At 37.5% G+C, this 13,845-nt stretch overlaps 1 protein-coding gene across 2 annotated transcripts in view; it reads right to left on the reverse strand.

The window, feature by feature from the left end:
• ATP10A (ATPase phospholipid transporting 10A (putative)) overlaps nt 1–13,845 on the reverse strand; it is a 112,128-nt gene that overhangs the window by 18,938 nt on the left and 79,345 nt on the right. For both annotated transcript variants that reach the window (XM_027645781.1, XM_027645790.1), the window contains exons 8-12: nt 9,572–9,789; nt 7,837–8,031; nt 5,841–6,402; nt 968–1,071; nt 672–798 (exon numbers count right to left, since the gene is read on the reverse strand). In XM_027645781.1, coding sequence (XP_027501582.1) covers nt 672–798; nt 968–1,071; nt 5,841–6,402; nt 7,837–8,031; nt 9,572–9,789 — 1,206 coding nt within the window. The remainder of the gene's footprint in view (nt 1–671; nt 799–967; nt 1,072–5,840; nt 6,403–7,836; nt 8,032–9,571; nt 9,790–13,845) is intronic.

The raw sequence follows: 13,845 nt of genomic DNA on the forward strand, positions 1-13,845 counted from the left end.
TTGGCAATTAGTGAAGATTGTTTTCTTTGACAGTGTTGTGTCTGTCCCAGTTTCTTCACCAGAGAAAGCAGCTGGATGCATGGAGTAATAGTGACTATACATACATTTTAGAATCTTTCAACATCTCAGCTCAAAAGAGTATGAGCAATACTTTTTACATACACTGATTTTAACTGTAAGCCCTTGCCACAGAACACACAGGCCCTGAGTGCATGTGCTGAGAGTGATGTGTATGAGAGTTGATGCCTCTCACAAATGCAGTTTGTGAGCCTTGCTTTATGCATGTCTCTGGTGTCCCTGGAGTCATGGAAGTCTCTGACATGTTGAAGCGGCACTAAGCTAACGAAATTCTGTAGACAGTTTGGGCCAAGTCCTCCTCTTGTTTAGAGCAGCAGTTCCCATTTATGATATTATGTCAAATTCATCCCTGGCATACTCCACTCATTTCACTAGTGATAAAATGATGGCAGGAGCAAGGAATACAGGGTATGTCTGCTATGTTAATTATATCCCATTCCTTAGTGATGCTTCACATGACAGCCACGATAAAGTCCCAAAGAAGCCAATTTCTGTACTGTCAGAAACAATTTAAAGGAAAGAACAGATTTCATAGCCAAGCTTCCAGAAATTTTATCACATTTTAATTTCATGTCCGGCTCTCATTTCATTACCTAAGAGATGCAGATTCTTCTCTATCCGCAGTGCAGACTGAAACAGAAGTTCTTCGCGATTTTCAATAGAGGATTCTGCTTCTAAATGAGTTTTTAACCAACAGGCATACTCTTCTTTGCTGAGAACCTATTTAAGAGTATGTGAGGGCACAGTCAATGTGATGTAGAGGCATTCATACTTTACTGAATAAAATGAAAAAGAAGTTATGAATCAAGAACAATAAATTAATAAGTGCCTTCCGTAATCTTTGACAAGACTCTCCTTAAAAGCAAACTAAAAGACTTCATTTACTTACTCTTTTTGCGATACAGAGAGTCCGCAGCCCATCTACAGCATACAGATTAAGGTAATTCTGGGTTTTGCTTCGGATTTTTTTTTGATGTTTGCCCCGAGGGTCGTCTAGATAAGAATAAAAAAATAAATTACTGATTGAAAAATAACAGCAGTTGAATGGCCTCAGAGAGTAAAAACTTGTATACAGTACTCATTGTACCAGCACTTTATGACTGATACTTCTAAAGAGCTGTTGATGTTTCCTGGGAAACTCAAGTAAAACATTCCATTTGAAAAAAAAATAATCCTTTTGTTCTATCTTTTCTGTCTTCCCTCTTCAAAAAAGTCTCTGTGAATGTATGTGAGAAAGACCTTCTTTTTATTACTCCTTAAGTATTTCTTTGGCTTGAATATTTTAAGAAATCATGATAATGTTCACAGCAAACAATAATGTTAGAAATAGAAGTATGATTTCATATACACTACTAGCAAACACTTTTCCACAGCTCATAATGTGTAGAAAAATGACAGCTAAAAATAGCACTTAGTTTTTCACCAAGGTTAATATCTCAAAAGAAGAGGAAACAGTGCTCTGTTTTGTATATGTAAGTGCATGAAGGTCCTTCTGTCCATTAGTGCTGTACTGATACTACCTATCAGCCTGAATCAATGCAAGAAGTTCTGGGTATGACTATGATTTTTAGAAGAGAATTTACATGTAGAGAGCTCAGAGATAGTTTCTACCTTGCATACATCAGTACAACTTCCACTTACCTTTACTCTTCATTTAAAGTCATTTGTAGAAACTCAAAACCAAGACTGAGCATCTGTTTATTTTCTCTCTATAGCTGGGATTGGTTCAATGTGCTCCAGCACAAACACATATGTGTATTGATTTTGTAGAAGGAAGGAAACTGGGAGCTTGGAATCCCAATATTCTGGTTTTTGTTCCATTTATATCAACCACGTATCAAAACATTTCACTCACTATATAGCTATTTCCTCACCTTTAAGGACTATCCTATCCTCTCCAGGCCTGTAAAGCTGGGAGCGTACATACTAGTTGTTCCTAAGGGACTCTGTGAAGATTGTGTTATTTTCTGCATACCTTCATTTCAGTTCCATCTCTGATTAAGGTCATGTGGTGAATACTGAAAGGAATATTCTCATGGGCTTGTCAATCTATCTGTTAATGCTACCTATGCTATCACTGTTAGTTTTCTCAAAGGGACAATATAGATATGCTATTACAGAAGAACTTCCCTACAAATATTATTTGCAATTTCTTACACTATAGGTTGCAGCTCCAACACACACCACCAGCTTACTTCAGAAGCTATTAAAACAGCTCACAACTAGATTCAGCTGCAACAGAAAGTGGAATATGCATATACAGAACTAGCAGCCTAACACAGTTTCATTTAGCTTCTTTTCTATTTGTGCATGATAATCTTTTTGGCATATGTGACTTTGCTGTGTAATATAAGAAACTTTTTTTTCTGGAAGAAGTACTGCAGCAAACCTTCTTCAAGACTTCCTGTATTAGTGAGTTATCTTTTTTAACTTTAGAACAATAAAGCAGGCAAACATTCTTCCTAATTTATTGTGATACCTTAGCATTCTAGAGAAAAATGCCATATTTTTTGCACATCCCATATTGGAGTGGCTTATTTCAGTGGCTCACTGATTCCAAATGATGAAAACTTCAATAGGTGCTTAAACACATCAAAAGTTGTTTCTTTCCCTTTAAGGTTACATGGTGTTAATCACTTCAGATCCGTCTGAATACCATGGGTGCTAATGCATGCACTAATCATAATGTCAAATGCTTATACCTCCTTCAATGAACAAAGACAGTAATTCTCTACAAGTAGAGATGTGCACACCATTTTCTGTGCGAATTCTCAATTCCAGTGTGGAAGGCTGCATCTCCCTCCTTCACCAGCAAACCAATGACAGCTAAACCCCCTTCTAGCTGCTCATGTGCCTCATCAGTCCTACCCTGAGATTTATCTTGTGCTCTGAAGTTAGAAGGGGGAAAAGAATCTCTTGCAGACAAAATCCAGCTGTGGAGTTCCTTTTTATCTGGGATGCAGTGTCTATGCTGAGCAGTGTGACCACATGCACCATGTCAGTGAAAAGCAGCAAGTAAATCTTCTCCAGAAAAATGATGGAGCACTGGTGGCCTTCTGCTTGCTTCATTTCCTTCCATAATCTCAAGCTTCAGAAAGCCAGCCCAGTCATTGTTTTCTCAATGACTTATGTTCACAGTTCCTGTGCGAGCTGGGTATTGACTCAAACAGTAACTTTCTTATTTATGAACACAGTGTCTGTTGAGATAAAGTAAAAATAATACACTCTTGGGAATAATTTCAAGGCTTTTGGAAATATTTGTACACTATCAGAATACATCAGGTTCACAGTCTTAACTAGATATACAGGCAGAGCAAATGGAGTCAATTCATAAACATTCTAAGTTCTGAAGTTCATAGTGATTTACACTTTTCTGTAAGACACAAATGAAGCTAAAACATAATACTTCTGATTTTGGGCTCTTCCTCATGTCATTTTAAAATACTCTTCCTCCCAAACAGGGACTTCTGTGTCTGACAGGACCCAGTCATGCCATGTGGTGTTTGAGCTGGGAGATTATGGAAACAGTGTTGCCTCGGTCCTTCAGTCTAAGGGCACAAATACCCCCGAAGTCTGAAGATACAGGCTTGAATAGTGTAGAGTTCACATGTCCCTGAAGCACTAAGAGCAAAGAGCAAGTTGTGGGATTGTCATGTTGATTCACTTATTGGTCATTTCCTTGAAATGATAAATGGCTGAATTCTCGTAGCATTACATCTCCTCTCACACTCATGTTTCACTGTCACCAGAGAACATAGATTAAACCAGTGACACATCCTACAATATAGATAATAGCCACAGCATACATCTTCTGAGGCTTCCTTTACCTGGAAAAGACCTCCCTGTAATGGGAAAAAGATGCCATACCCGAGGGAATAAACAACAATTCCACTGACATTAGGATACTGAAGGCAGAGACTATGAATTCAGTTCCAGGAGCGAAAGCTGCTCAAGACAAATGTCAAAGGTTTTTCAGACAGATCTGCTGAAACATACAGAATTACTGAAGCCAGCAGTGGCTTAAGAGGACTAGAAAGCAAGGGTAACTGCTTATCATGTTCTAGTGGCCGCACTTTACATTGCTTGCAAAAGCAAAGTATACTAAAACTTATGGTTCAGTTTGGGCTAAAAACGAAAACAAAACAAAACAAAAAAACCAAAAAAACCCCAAAACACCAAAATCAAACAAAAAAACTCGCACAGTTTCACAGTCACCTTGAATTTGCTTGCCTGTAATGATGGTGGAATCTGTATTTGCCCGCTACAGAAATTGCTCATTCCCACACTGACCTTCAGGAACTCTGCTTCCCCCTCTCTGATGTATACCACCTTTGATAATGTTGTTGTTGTTTGCTTTTCTGACTGGTTTTACTGTTCTTACCCAGGTGGGCCCTAGACCTGCTTGAAATTTCTCTGAAAATTCCTTGATCCATTGAATCTACTGTTAATGGACACTGAAGCTTCAAATGTAGTCTGTTATATGGTGACAAAGTATTTAAGATTTGACATAAAATAATTTCTTCTTTTCCTTTTAAAATTCAGTTCCCATTCTGAGAACTCATTTCCAAATATTATTTTCTAGGTATATTATTAGAAATTCTCAGTGCTACAAATTCTGCATTAGTATTAGTACTTTGGAGGGAAACAAGTTTCCACAGATGCTCTATGTGCCTTCTGTGATATCAGATCTTTGCTAGAAAATTATTCATGAATACTTTGTTTTTAGTTAAGGACAAGTTGTTCTTAATTTTTCTGGCTCAGCATTGATCAATATGGTTGTAAACAGAACACTAATGCCAAACTTTTCTGTATTTCACTGAACTAAAATCACACAGTGTAAGTCTTTCACTATTGTTTACTCCAATTAATGTCAAAGTAACCACAAAGTCAATGTGTTAGTCAAACATGGGAAGTACCTCTAGCACTTTTGGGCTCTGTCCATACATCCTGGGGTAATCTTTAAACACTGGATGAAATTCAGGGTTGAAAATACAGTAAGTTAGATGCAAACTGGTTAATGCAAACTGAAACCCGTGTGTCTCCTCTAACTTCTGAAACCTTACAGAGTTCTTCTGGAATCCAACTGATTACAATTAGTAGCTATTTAAAGTAGTCCCCATTTCATATGACATCTGGGTGCTGGAGAATTCTCTGTTCTTTAGGGAAGTTTTGGGTTCACATCTACTGCTAGGCAACTATGTATTTGAAGCCAAGATTTCTTGTCTGAACAGCATCTCTCCTTTTGCCACAACCTTTTTGTTTTGATGGCTGACTGATTCAGTAGTCCTTTAGCAGCATAGTCAAACACACATAAATGTGCTTATTTATGCAACACGTTGCAGCAAAAGAATGTAAAGATTCACAAATGAAACAGAGGGAAGCTGCAATAGGAAGTGCTTGGGTTTCATATAAAATACTGCCAGTCCAAGCACTGGCAGTCAGGTTTTCCTGACAAATGCAAAATGCTTTGGAAAGTTTCAATAAATTCCCTCAAAATAAAATTTGCTAGTAGAAGATCTTCTACAGAAATTATTTTGACTCATTCTTGTGAGGTAAGGAACCCTCAATTTGTTGCAGAAAATTTGCTATAATAGCAAAATATTATAAAAGAATAGAGACAGCTGCCATTCACTATATTCATAACAAAAGCAGGCAGGTCTACTTGCTAGAGAAGGCAATAAGATACGATGACATCTTCAGCAGTTAAACAGAACTGCCTCACCCCCCCCCAACCCCACTCCAAAGGTAAGTAAGAAGTGTACCTGAAGAGCAGGGTAGAAGAAGATCCATAATAACTGAATCTGCTCCTTTAGTGTAAACATTTATTTCATCTGTCAGAGGATGCCTGACCACTACTGACATCCTCTTCCTGACAGAATCAAAGCCCAATGTGTGTAATACTTCAAAGCTTAAGGTTCCCAGGTGAGGTAGCTCCACTGATACCTGGTCAGACAGCCTTCCAACCAGAGAACAGTTATATGCCCTTGCTGCATAGACAAGAGCAGCTTCATCTGGACTCTCTGCTTCATAACGGAGTTCTCCTTCCTCAGGTGCACTCCCCACCGCTGTCCTGCCTTGCTGGGAGCTGTAGCCATTATTATTTATCTGCACAGAGTATGCCAGCTTCTCATCCAGTTTTATTAAAGTGCTCTCCGTAGATGTAGATGAAAGCACACTTAATCCAAATCTGTGCATTGATTTGCTTGTAGCTAGACTAGATGAACTGCTGCTGTTAGATCCAGAGGTCAATCGACTTGGAGCGAATCTTCGTATGAAGTCTTCAATGGTTTTTACTGGAGATTTTAGTTCAAATCGGTCTCTAACCTTGAGAAGTTAAAAAAGAAAAACGAAAACCAACAATGAACAAACCCCAAAGAAAAGCTATACAAGAATTCTGACATGGATATTCAGTCTAACCATCTCCAGCTAAAGAGCAGAATTTCTTTGAGAGCAAAAAGTAATGGTATTTGTATTTTGAGAAAAGAAAGTAAATGGACAAAACTGACTCGACACGAAAAAACCCCCAGACTTACTAGAACTTCGGAATTGTACCTGCATATGAAAGTACGTGCTTCTATTAAAACTGTTTTTTCTTCTTTAACCTCCTCAGTTATGACTGATGGATAGTCTATCAATGTTGCACCACCACCATCAGTAGTGTATACTAAAAGCTACCATTAGTATGAAACATAGTCATTCTTTGTGCATATTCTGCGAAGGTATTAAAAAAATAAAAGTTCACGCAAGATTTTTCTAATGAGAAGTGTGGTATCGGGAAAGTTTTATGAAAATATGCCAATCTTGACAACATTCTCAATAGACACATGTTGAGATAAATAATTCCCCTGTCTTACCTTTCAGCATCAAAGCATTTTGCTTCAGTTTTATCATTCATGTCAGTTTACATAATTCTGTTCTACAGATACTATAGTATTAACAGTAATAGCATATTCATAGCGATATACATTATATTATTGTATAACAGTGTAGCATTCCTGAAACAGCAGAACCGAGCATTCTCCAAATGTTTCCTTGGCACAAAACCACATCATTTTGCAGACTAGTTCAATTCTTATTCCAATCTGGAACAGAAGCAAATTGCAGAATTTTCTCCAGAATAGAAATTCCAGCTGCTGGCAAGCTTTAATATTACATTCCATTATAGTTCTGTGTTACAGATCATCTTGGGATTGTATTCTTGAAATTCTCATTGACACTGGTTTAGGCCAATTTAAGCAGTAATGATCATTATTTCTCATAATGAGCTTAAGATGCATCTTTTATATAATTTGGAAGTTTTAAGTGATGTTTTTCAAGTATATTCTGTTTTAAAACATTTTAAAAAATGTCTCAGCCTTTTCTTAATTTAATCCATACATACGAAATATTCACTGACAGCCTATATCATTTTCTGGTAAGTCTTGAACATTTACAAATTAGTTTCCATACACACAGACATATTTATGCTTATTAAATAAATACATTACAGTACAAGAAATCAGGGAAGTTTCAGAAGTACCTTGAAACTGTTGATGAAAGCATATCTTACCATGGATATAAGTGAAATAGCTGACATACTCTATACAGCTAATGCTTCACTAAACCCTCTGAGTCACACAGTGGTTCTACAAGTCTTCTCGCAACTAGTTTTAGTTGTCTCTCACTAGAATAGGAGGTTTTAGTTTCCCCAGCTTATAAGATAAATTAGTATCAAGACAAAAGAAGCTTAAACTCTCTTTTTCTGTTTCTTTAACCCACCTTCTGTCGGGGCTGATTCGGTGCAGTAACCACAACTGTATTACATATAGTCAAAGCTATGAAGAAGTCAAAAACGTCACATAGTTCTGGACTCAGATGGGATAATGGCTGTTCATGGCTCCTCATGACCTCCAGATGCTTTGCACATTCATTCACCTTTTCTAACAACCTTGGGTCAGGTGTGATGTCCTTTTCCTAAGAATAAATAGCAGTGTTTAATATTAAGTGGTTCTGCAAATTTCCAAAGCAGCAACAAGAAATTAAAACATCCAAAGCAGTGTCAATCTCAAGAATTTTGTGGTGGTTTTACACCACAGAGCAGAGGTGGGAAGAACTGTAAGACACCAATTCTAGACAATAAACAGTTAACAGTGAGCCTACTGGTAGAAATGGAAATGTGAGTAATGTGTTACTAACTTTTTCACTACAGATAATTATAACAGCAATATTTATCTACTTTGGAGGGAGTGGATAGGAGAAGAGTTACATACTAATTTTCCTCCCTCTCTCCTGTCTAATTCAAGACATATATTATCTATTACTAAAGAGTGGTACACTACAGAGACCAAAAGTGTGGAAAAAATAGACAGCAATGACATTTAAAGCTTGGCCTTACATCAGAACAAGAAAACAAAACCATCTTTGATTGTTTGTTAGAGAACAACAACCATCCACCCATTTGAAGTTAATTCATGTGGGTTTTTTACATTGAAATGCAGAGCACTTTCAACTTTATTTCATCAGTACTTTCCACTTATTTAATATATTTCTTGTGAGAGCAAACTCCAGTACTTCTTAACACAGGCAGAGGCAAAGATACAAAAGATTAAAAGACAAAGTGATCTAAGCCTCTTTTCTCAGTAGAATTTTATCTCCTGATGCTCAGCAGTTGATGAGTATGAGTAACCACAGAACCCCATGTGTAAAAACTGCAGCTTGGAATTTTATCAAAAGAGCTTACTCTTGACTGAAATCAAGAAGTTCCAGGAGCGCAAACAGCATCTTTCATTGTCCATATTTGTAATTTGCTTTAAGGGTGAATTTGTGTTAACAGTGCAACAATGCAAAATCCCTAGATAGACAAGATTTGGCTTCCCTCCTCTCTTATTACCATTCAGCTCATGTAAAACTTCTACAGAATTACAATAGTATAAAATAAACAAAATGAAGTTGCAAGGACATTAACTCACCATCATTTTGAAATGTAAAGATTTTTACTTTTTAAAATACAACACATGCAAATGTTTGATAACCACTAAAACACACTAAAAATTATGTTATGGTGCATGTCAACAGTGTCTGAGAATTGAAATACATAGTGTCCACCCCAGCACTTACTAGTTTTAAAATCCTCAGACAAAAGAGAAAAGAGGCATATGCAGAACAATTAGAGCCCTTGACCTCAAACCTTATGCTACTTTCAGCTTCTGTAGATAAAAGCAAGGCATAAATTTTCTTTCCAAAACCAAGGTGTAACTAAACCCAAAGGTTTCAGATTGTCTTTACCTTCAGCTTGTTCCCACAGGAAAGGTATTTAGATAAGATCTATGACAACATTTGATTGTTTTTGTACAAACAGCTGTGACTCCAGAAGCAAAACCACCAAAATGAAGTCTATAAGAAGTACATAATGTGTTACAGATTTCTTTACCTTCTTTTTTTTATTTATTTTTATTTTTAGAACATAGCTCTATTAAAGATTCAGGACATTCTGCATTTAGTTCTCATGACTTACCATTGGGCTACTGAATGCAGTGTGCTTTGAGAGTATGCTCGCTCTTTTTGCTTCAGCTCTGCTACCTGTGCGCCGGTGGGTTTTGGTGCTTTGGCTCCTGTGTATTACTTTGATGCTCTGATGGCTGCAGATACTATCGCGCTGGGATAGAGTTCCTCCTTTTGGGGCTGCCTCATCTTCCTCAGAATCAGGTTCTTGGTACATTGCTAAGCGCTTGGCTATCAGTAAAAATAAAGAGGAACAAATGTGGCTTAGAAGGAGGGAGAGGGACATCATGACTTTGTTCAACTGATCCGGTTTTAATATTATACTGTGCTTTCACAGTAATAATGAATGATTCCATTATCAGGAGATAACAAAGTGTAGTCTTAATTGAATGGTAGTATCTAATGGAGGATACAGATAACATAATTAGAAATGTAACACAATACAGTGTCTCCCTTATCATCACACTCTGAAAGGCAGTTAGGCTTTGCAGTAATTCACTGCATTCCTACAGACTATTCCACAGCTCTGCCTGATGAAATCAACCAACTAATTTGGTCTTCACTTGCAGTCTGAGTAGGAAATAAACAGTCCAGAAAATTTTCCTGTCCTTTCCAACAGAATACAGAAATTTCACAGGAAGTATTTTCCAGCAAAAATGTCACATCTACCAAGTACCAGTTAACTGACATCTGAAATGTCCTCGGAACAACATATCTACAGAGCACTACTGCCTTTACTTTATATACAGAGATGAGGTACAAACAGTGTAAAAAGCCTTGTTCAAGGTCAGGGCAATCTGTTGCAGAGTAGAGACATGAACACAGGTTCTTGAATCCCAGCGTAGTGTTAAAACTACCTGGGAGTCTGTCCCTTTCTCTCTGCATGACAGGGAGGACAATGCAGCATGCAGTAGGAAAATGAAGGTACCCTCACCTGCTGCAACACTTGTTTCTATCACCATTTGCTGCAATGGCTCACACAGAATAAAAGAGTTTTTCCAAATGATGTATCTTAGATGAATGCTTTCTCAGTCAAGAATCCAACTAAAACAATGTTAACAAACCAATCCTGGCAGTTTGATATAAAGAAATCAAAAAGAAAACAGAAAGAAGAGGTGTGAAACAGCTGTGGAATCCTGCTCCTCTCATGACAGGCTCTGTTTAGCTCTAACTGATAGATAACATATTTTTTCATTCCTAAAGACCATGGGCATTTAATAATCTGGGTTATTCATTAGGCAGACAAATGCCACTTTAACGAGTATCTATTTATTCCTTCATTATGTATTAATTGAAAGGCTCTTCATTATACTTTCAAAATAATCCACGCTATCCAGATATACAGTACAAGTTACATACTTGTGGCTCAGCTTTGTTTTCCCTCTCTAGTGTAACAAATTAGATTTGGCTAATAACAAATGATAAATCACTAGAATGTAGGTTAATTATTAAGGCATTTAACAAAATAAAAGAAAAAAATTCTTTCAAAATACTTCCTGAGAAAAATCTTGCATTACATAGGGTGAGTTTGGCACAGGATCACTTTTAACGTAGCTGGCTTTACGATCAAAGAAAAATCCATCCTCACCATGCGCTACAATTTCCAAACATGTTTTAGCTGTCAGACAGCAGTTGGAGGAGTTGAAACCAGACCACACACAGTACATGGTGATAGCTTCATCAGTGCAGTATCATAAATCAGAGTTTTTTTCAGCTCCATTTGGAATATGTTAGGCTTTGTCTGAAATATGGGAAATGGGAGAGTTTCCCAGTGCTGGACATGAATGCACACCTGGTCGTTGCTCTAACTGAATGCCCAGGTATGCAACATCTTCCACTGCACTCTGGCTCCTGCTGGTAGAAAATTCAGACAACGGAGGTAGAAAGAGCCATAGCCATAGTTCATTCCATCTGCACAGGTTGCTGCAACTTCTTGCACATGCTTTGGGCTAGCACAGTTCTAAGCTGTCCTAGGACTCCTGCCCACTACTTTCCACTTTGTTCTGCTCTGTAAGCCTCTATTCATTTTCCCAGTGGAAATGAAGATCCCTATACTGTGAATTTAATTCAATTGATTATAGGTTTGTCTGTATCAGAAGGAATCTGCACCAAGGATCCAAAGTGATCTGCAGCATATACTAAGCACAGATCCAGGCCCTCGATCAAGATGAGAGCCAGACTGCTCACTGTTCCCCCCAGCATCACAGGTTCCTTTCAAAGAAAACCCAGGCATTCAAGGAAGAAAGGAAGGAGGGAGCCATGTGGACATCACAGTGTGTTTCTTTAGGATGATGCCTCAAGAACCAGAATGCAGCAGAACACTGAAGGGCTTTTGTCCTTCTCTACACTGGGGAGGTATAATGGAGTGCACATCTGGGGAGATATGATGGAGTGTACATCCTGGGATGAGGTTTGTGTGAGGGCAGCGCCCAGTCCGACAGTGCAAGCTCTGCATTCATTATCTTCTGCAGGTTCCCAGTTACATGCTGCAAACTCCAGGCTGAAAAAACATTGCTCAAGATGACACATCTCTAACGTTTTCTGCACTTTACCAACATTTAAGATTTAAATAAGTCATAGGAAAAACATTTTTGTGCCTCATTTTTACTACAGCTCTCAGCAGCAAAATCAGTCTTGAGCAGAGTCAGCACGATGTGTGGACATGGCTACTCTGAGGAAAAGCATAAAAAAGGCTTGTATTTGCCTTAGGGATAATCTTTTCCCAGTAGATGCTAGACATTTGAATGGTACACTGACAGAATGTTGTGCTGCTGCATCTCATAACAGGTTATATTCCCTGGGAAAGGACTGGCTACAATTACTTACTTCAGCTTTGCAAAATGTGCTAGCCAGTTGGTCCAACTTCTTTCTGAACAGAGTTTTTAAAAAAAGGATATATTTTCTTAAATAATCATACCTAATTTAAGCTTTTGCTCTGAAAACACGTATTGAAATATAAGACCTCAAAGACCATGAACTGAATAATTTTATTCCATGTATAAAAACTCTACGGTTAAGCAGAGAATGCATTTCATGGATAATACATTGTTATGCTTGCATACCATATCTCTGGATTCCTCATTGCTCTTTCTTCTTTCCTGCATTACATCTAAAAATATTTTGTTTATACAACACAGCTGCTGTTTCCTAATGCAGCGCTCATCTTATTTATTAGAATTATATCAACAGCACAGTCCTCTTTAGTCTATGTAATAATACCTATCTCTTGCTCTCTATATAGGTTTTCATTGTAGCACATTGATTTAATTGTTCCTGCCATTGAGAAAAAGGGGGAAGAGGGGTAGTATGAACTAGACTAGAACCTCATTTAAGCAAGTCAAATGTAATTCTTTTGATACAAATGGTGTTATTTCAGTTTATACCAAAGTAAGCTTGACAACAAAAACCAGGCCTGAGCACCTTTCAACATTTTCTCAAGTGCTGTCTTACACATTATGCAGCAAGAATTAAGAAGTTTGAAGAAATAATGAAACCCGGTTCAATCATTATTGTACAGTTAAGGTTCATATTCCTTCAGCTGTGCACAGAGTGCTTCTTTGGGAACATGCTGCTCTCTCCACCCACTCAGCCCTCTCCAATTCAGAACCTTTTCCTGTGAACATGATAACCTGAAAGACATTGTTGTGGGATGTTTTTCAGTTTCAGCACTGAAAATTGATGTCCTTGATCTTTTTTTTCAATAGAATTTCTTATTAAGGGCAAAGACACAAACAACTCTGAAAACACAGCAATGCAATTCATGAAAGTCAAATTTTACTATGCTCCAGTTAATTTTATATTTATGGCATGAAGAAGAAACAATAATTAATACTTATTCCATTAACTCTCTTCCATCTTTCTGAAGACAACAGGAAGCTATAACACTTCTGTAATAGTTGCTAAGTATTTGAAGATACATTCTTTTATGTTAAAACCCCATTTCTTTAATTTCATTTTGATTTTGCTTTTTTCTGTTTTATCTTCCATGCCTATGTTCTATGACAAGGCATCTATGACAGATACAGGGGGGATCTGCTGCCTTGGAATTTTTGATTTTTAATTTTTATAGGTTTTAGAAATAGTTATTTAGTGAATGTAGGTTTTAGAAGTAGCTGTATTACATCCCTTACCCTTTAGCATAGTAGTTACACATATCCAACTTTATTACCCCATTCTGTATCAATCCCCCCTAAATTCCAGCAGCATATTTAGTCTCTTTTTCAAGGCAGGCCTTCATTCCGTTTAAGAACATCTGCCTCCTGGCCTGGACAACAAGATATTACGCAG

The sequence above is a fragment of the Corapipo altera genome, unplaced genomic scaffold (genome assembly GCF_003945725.1).
Source record: "Corapipo altera isolate COAL_440 unplaced genomic scaffold, ASM394572v1 0, whole genome shotgun sequence".
Classification (NCBI taxonomy): Eukaryota; Metazoa; Chordata; class Aves; order Passeriformes; family Pipridae; genus Corapipo; species Corapipo altera.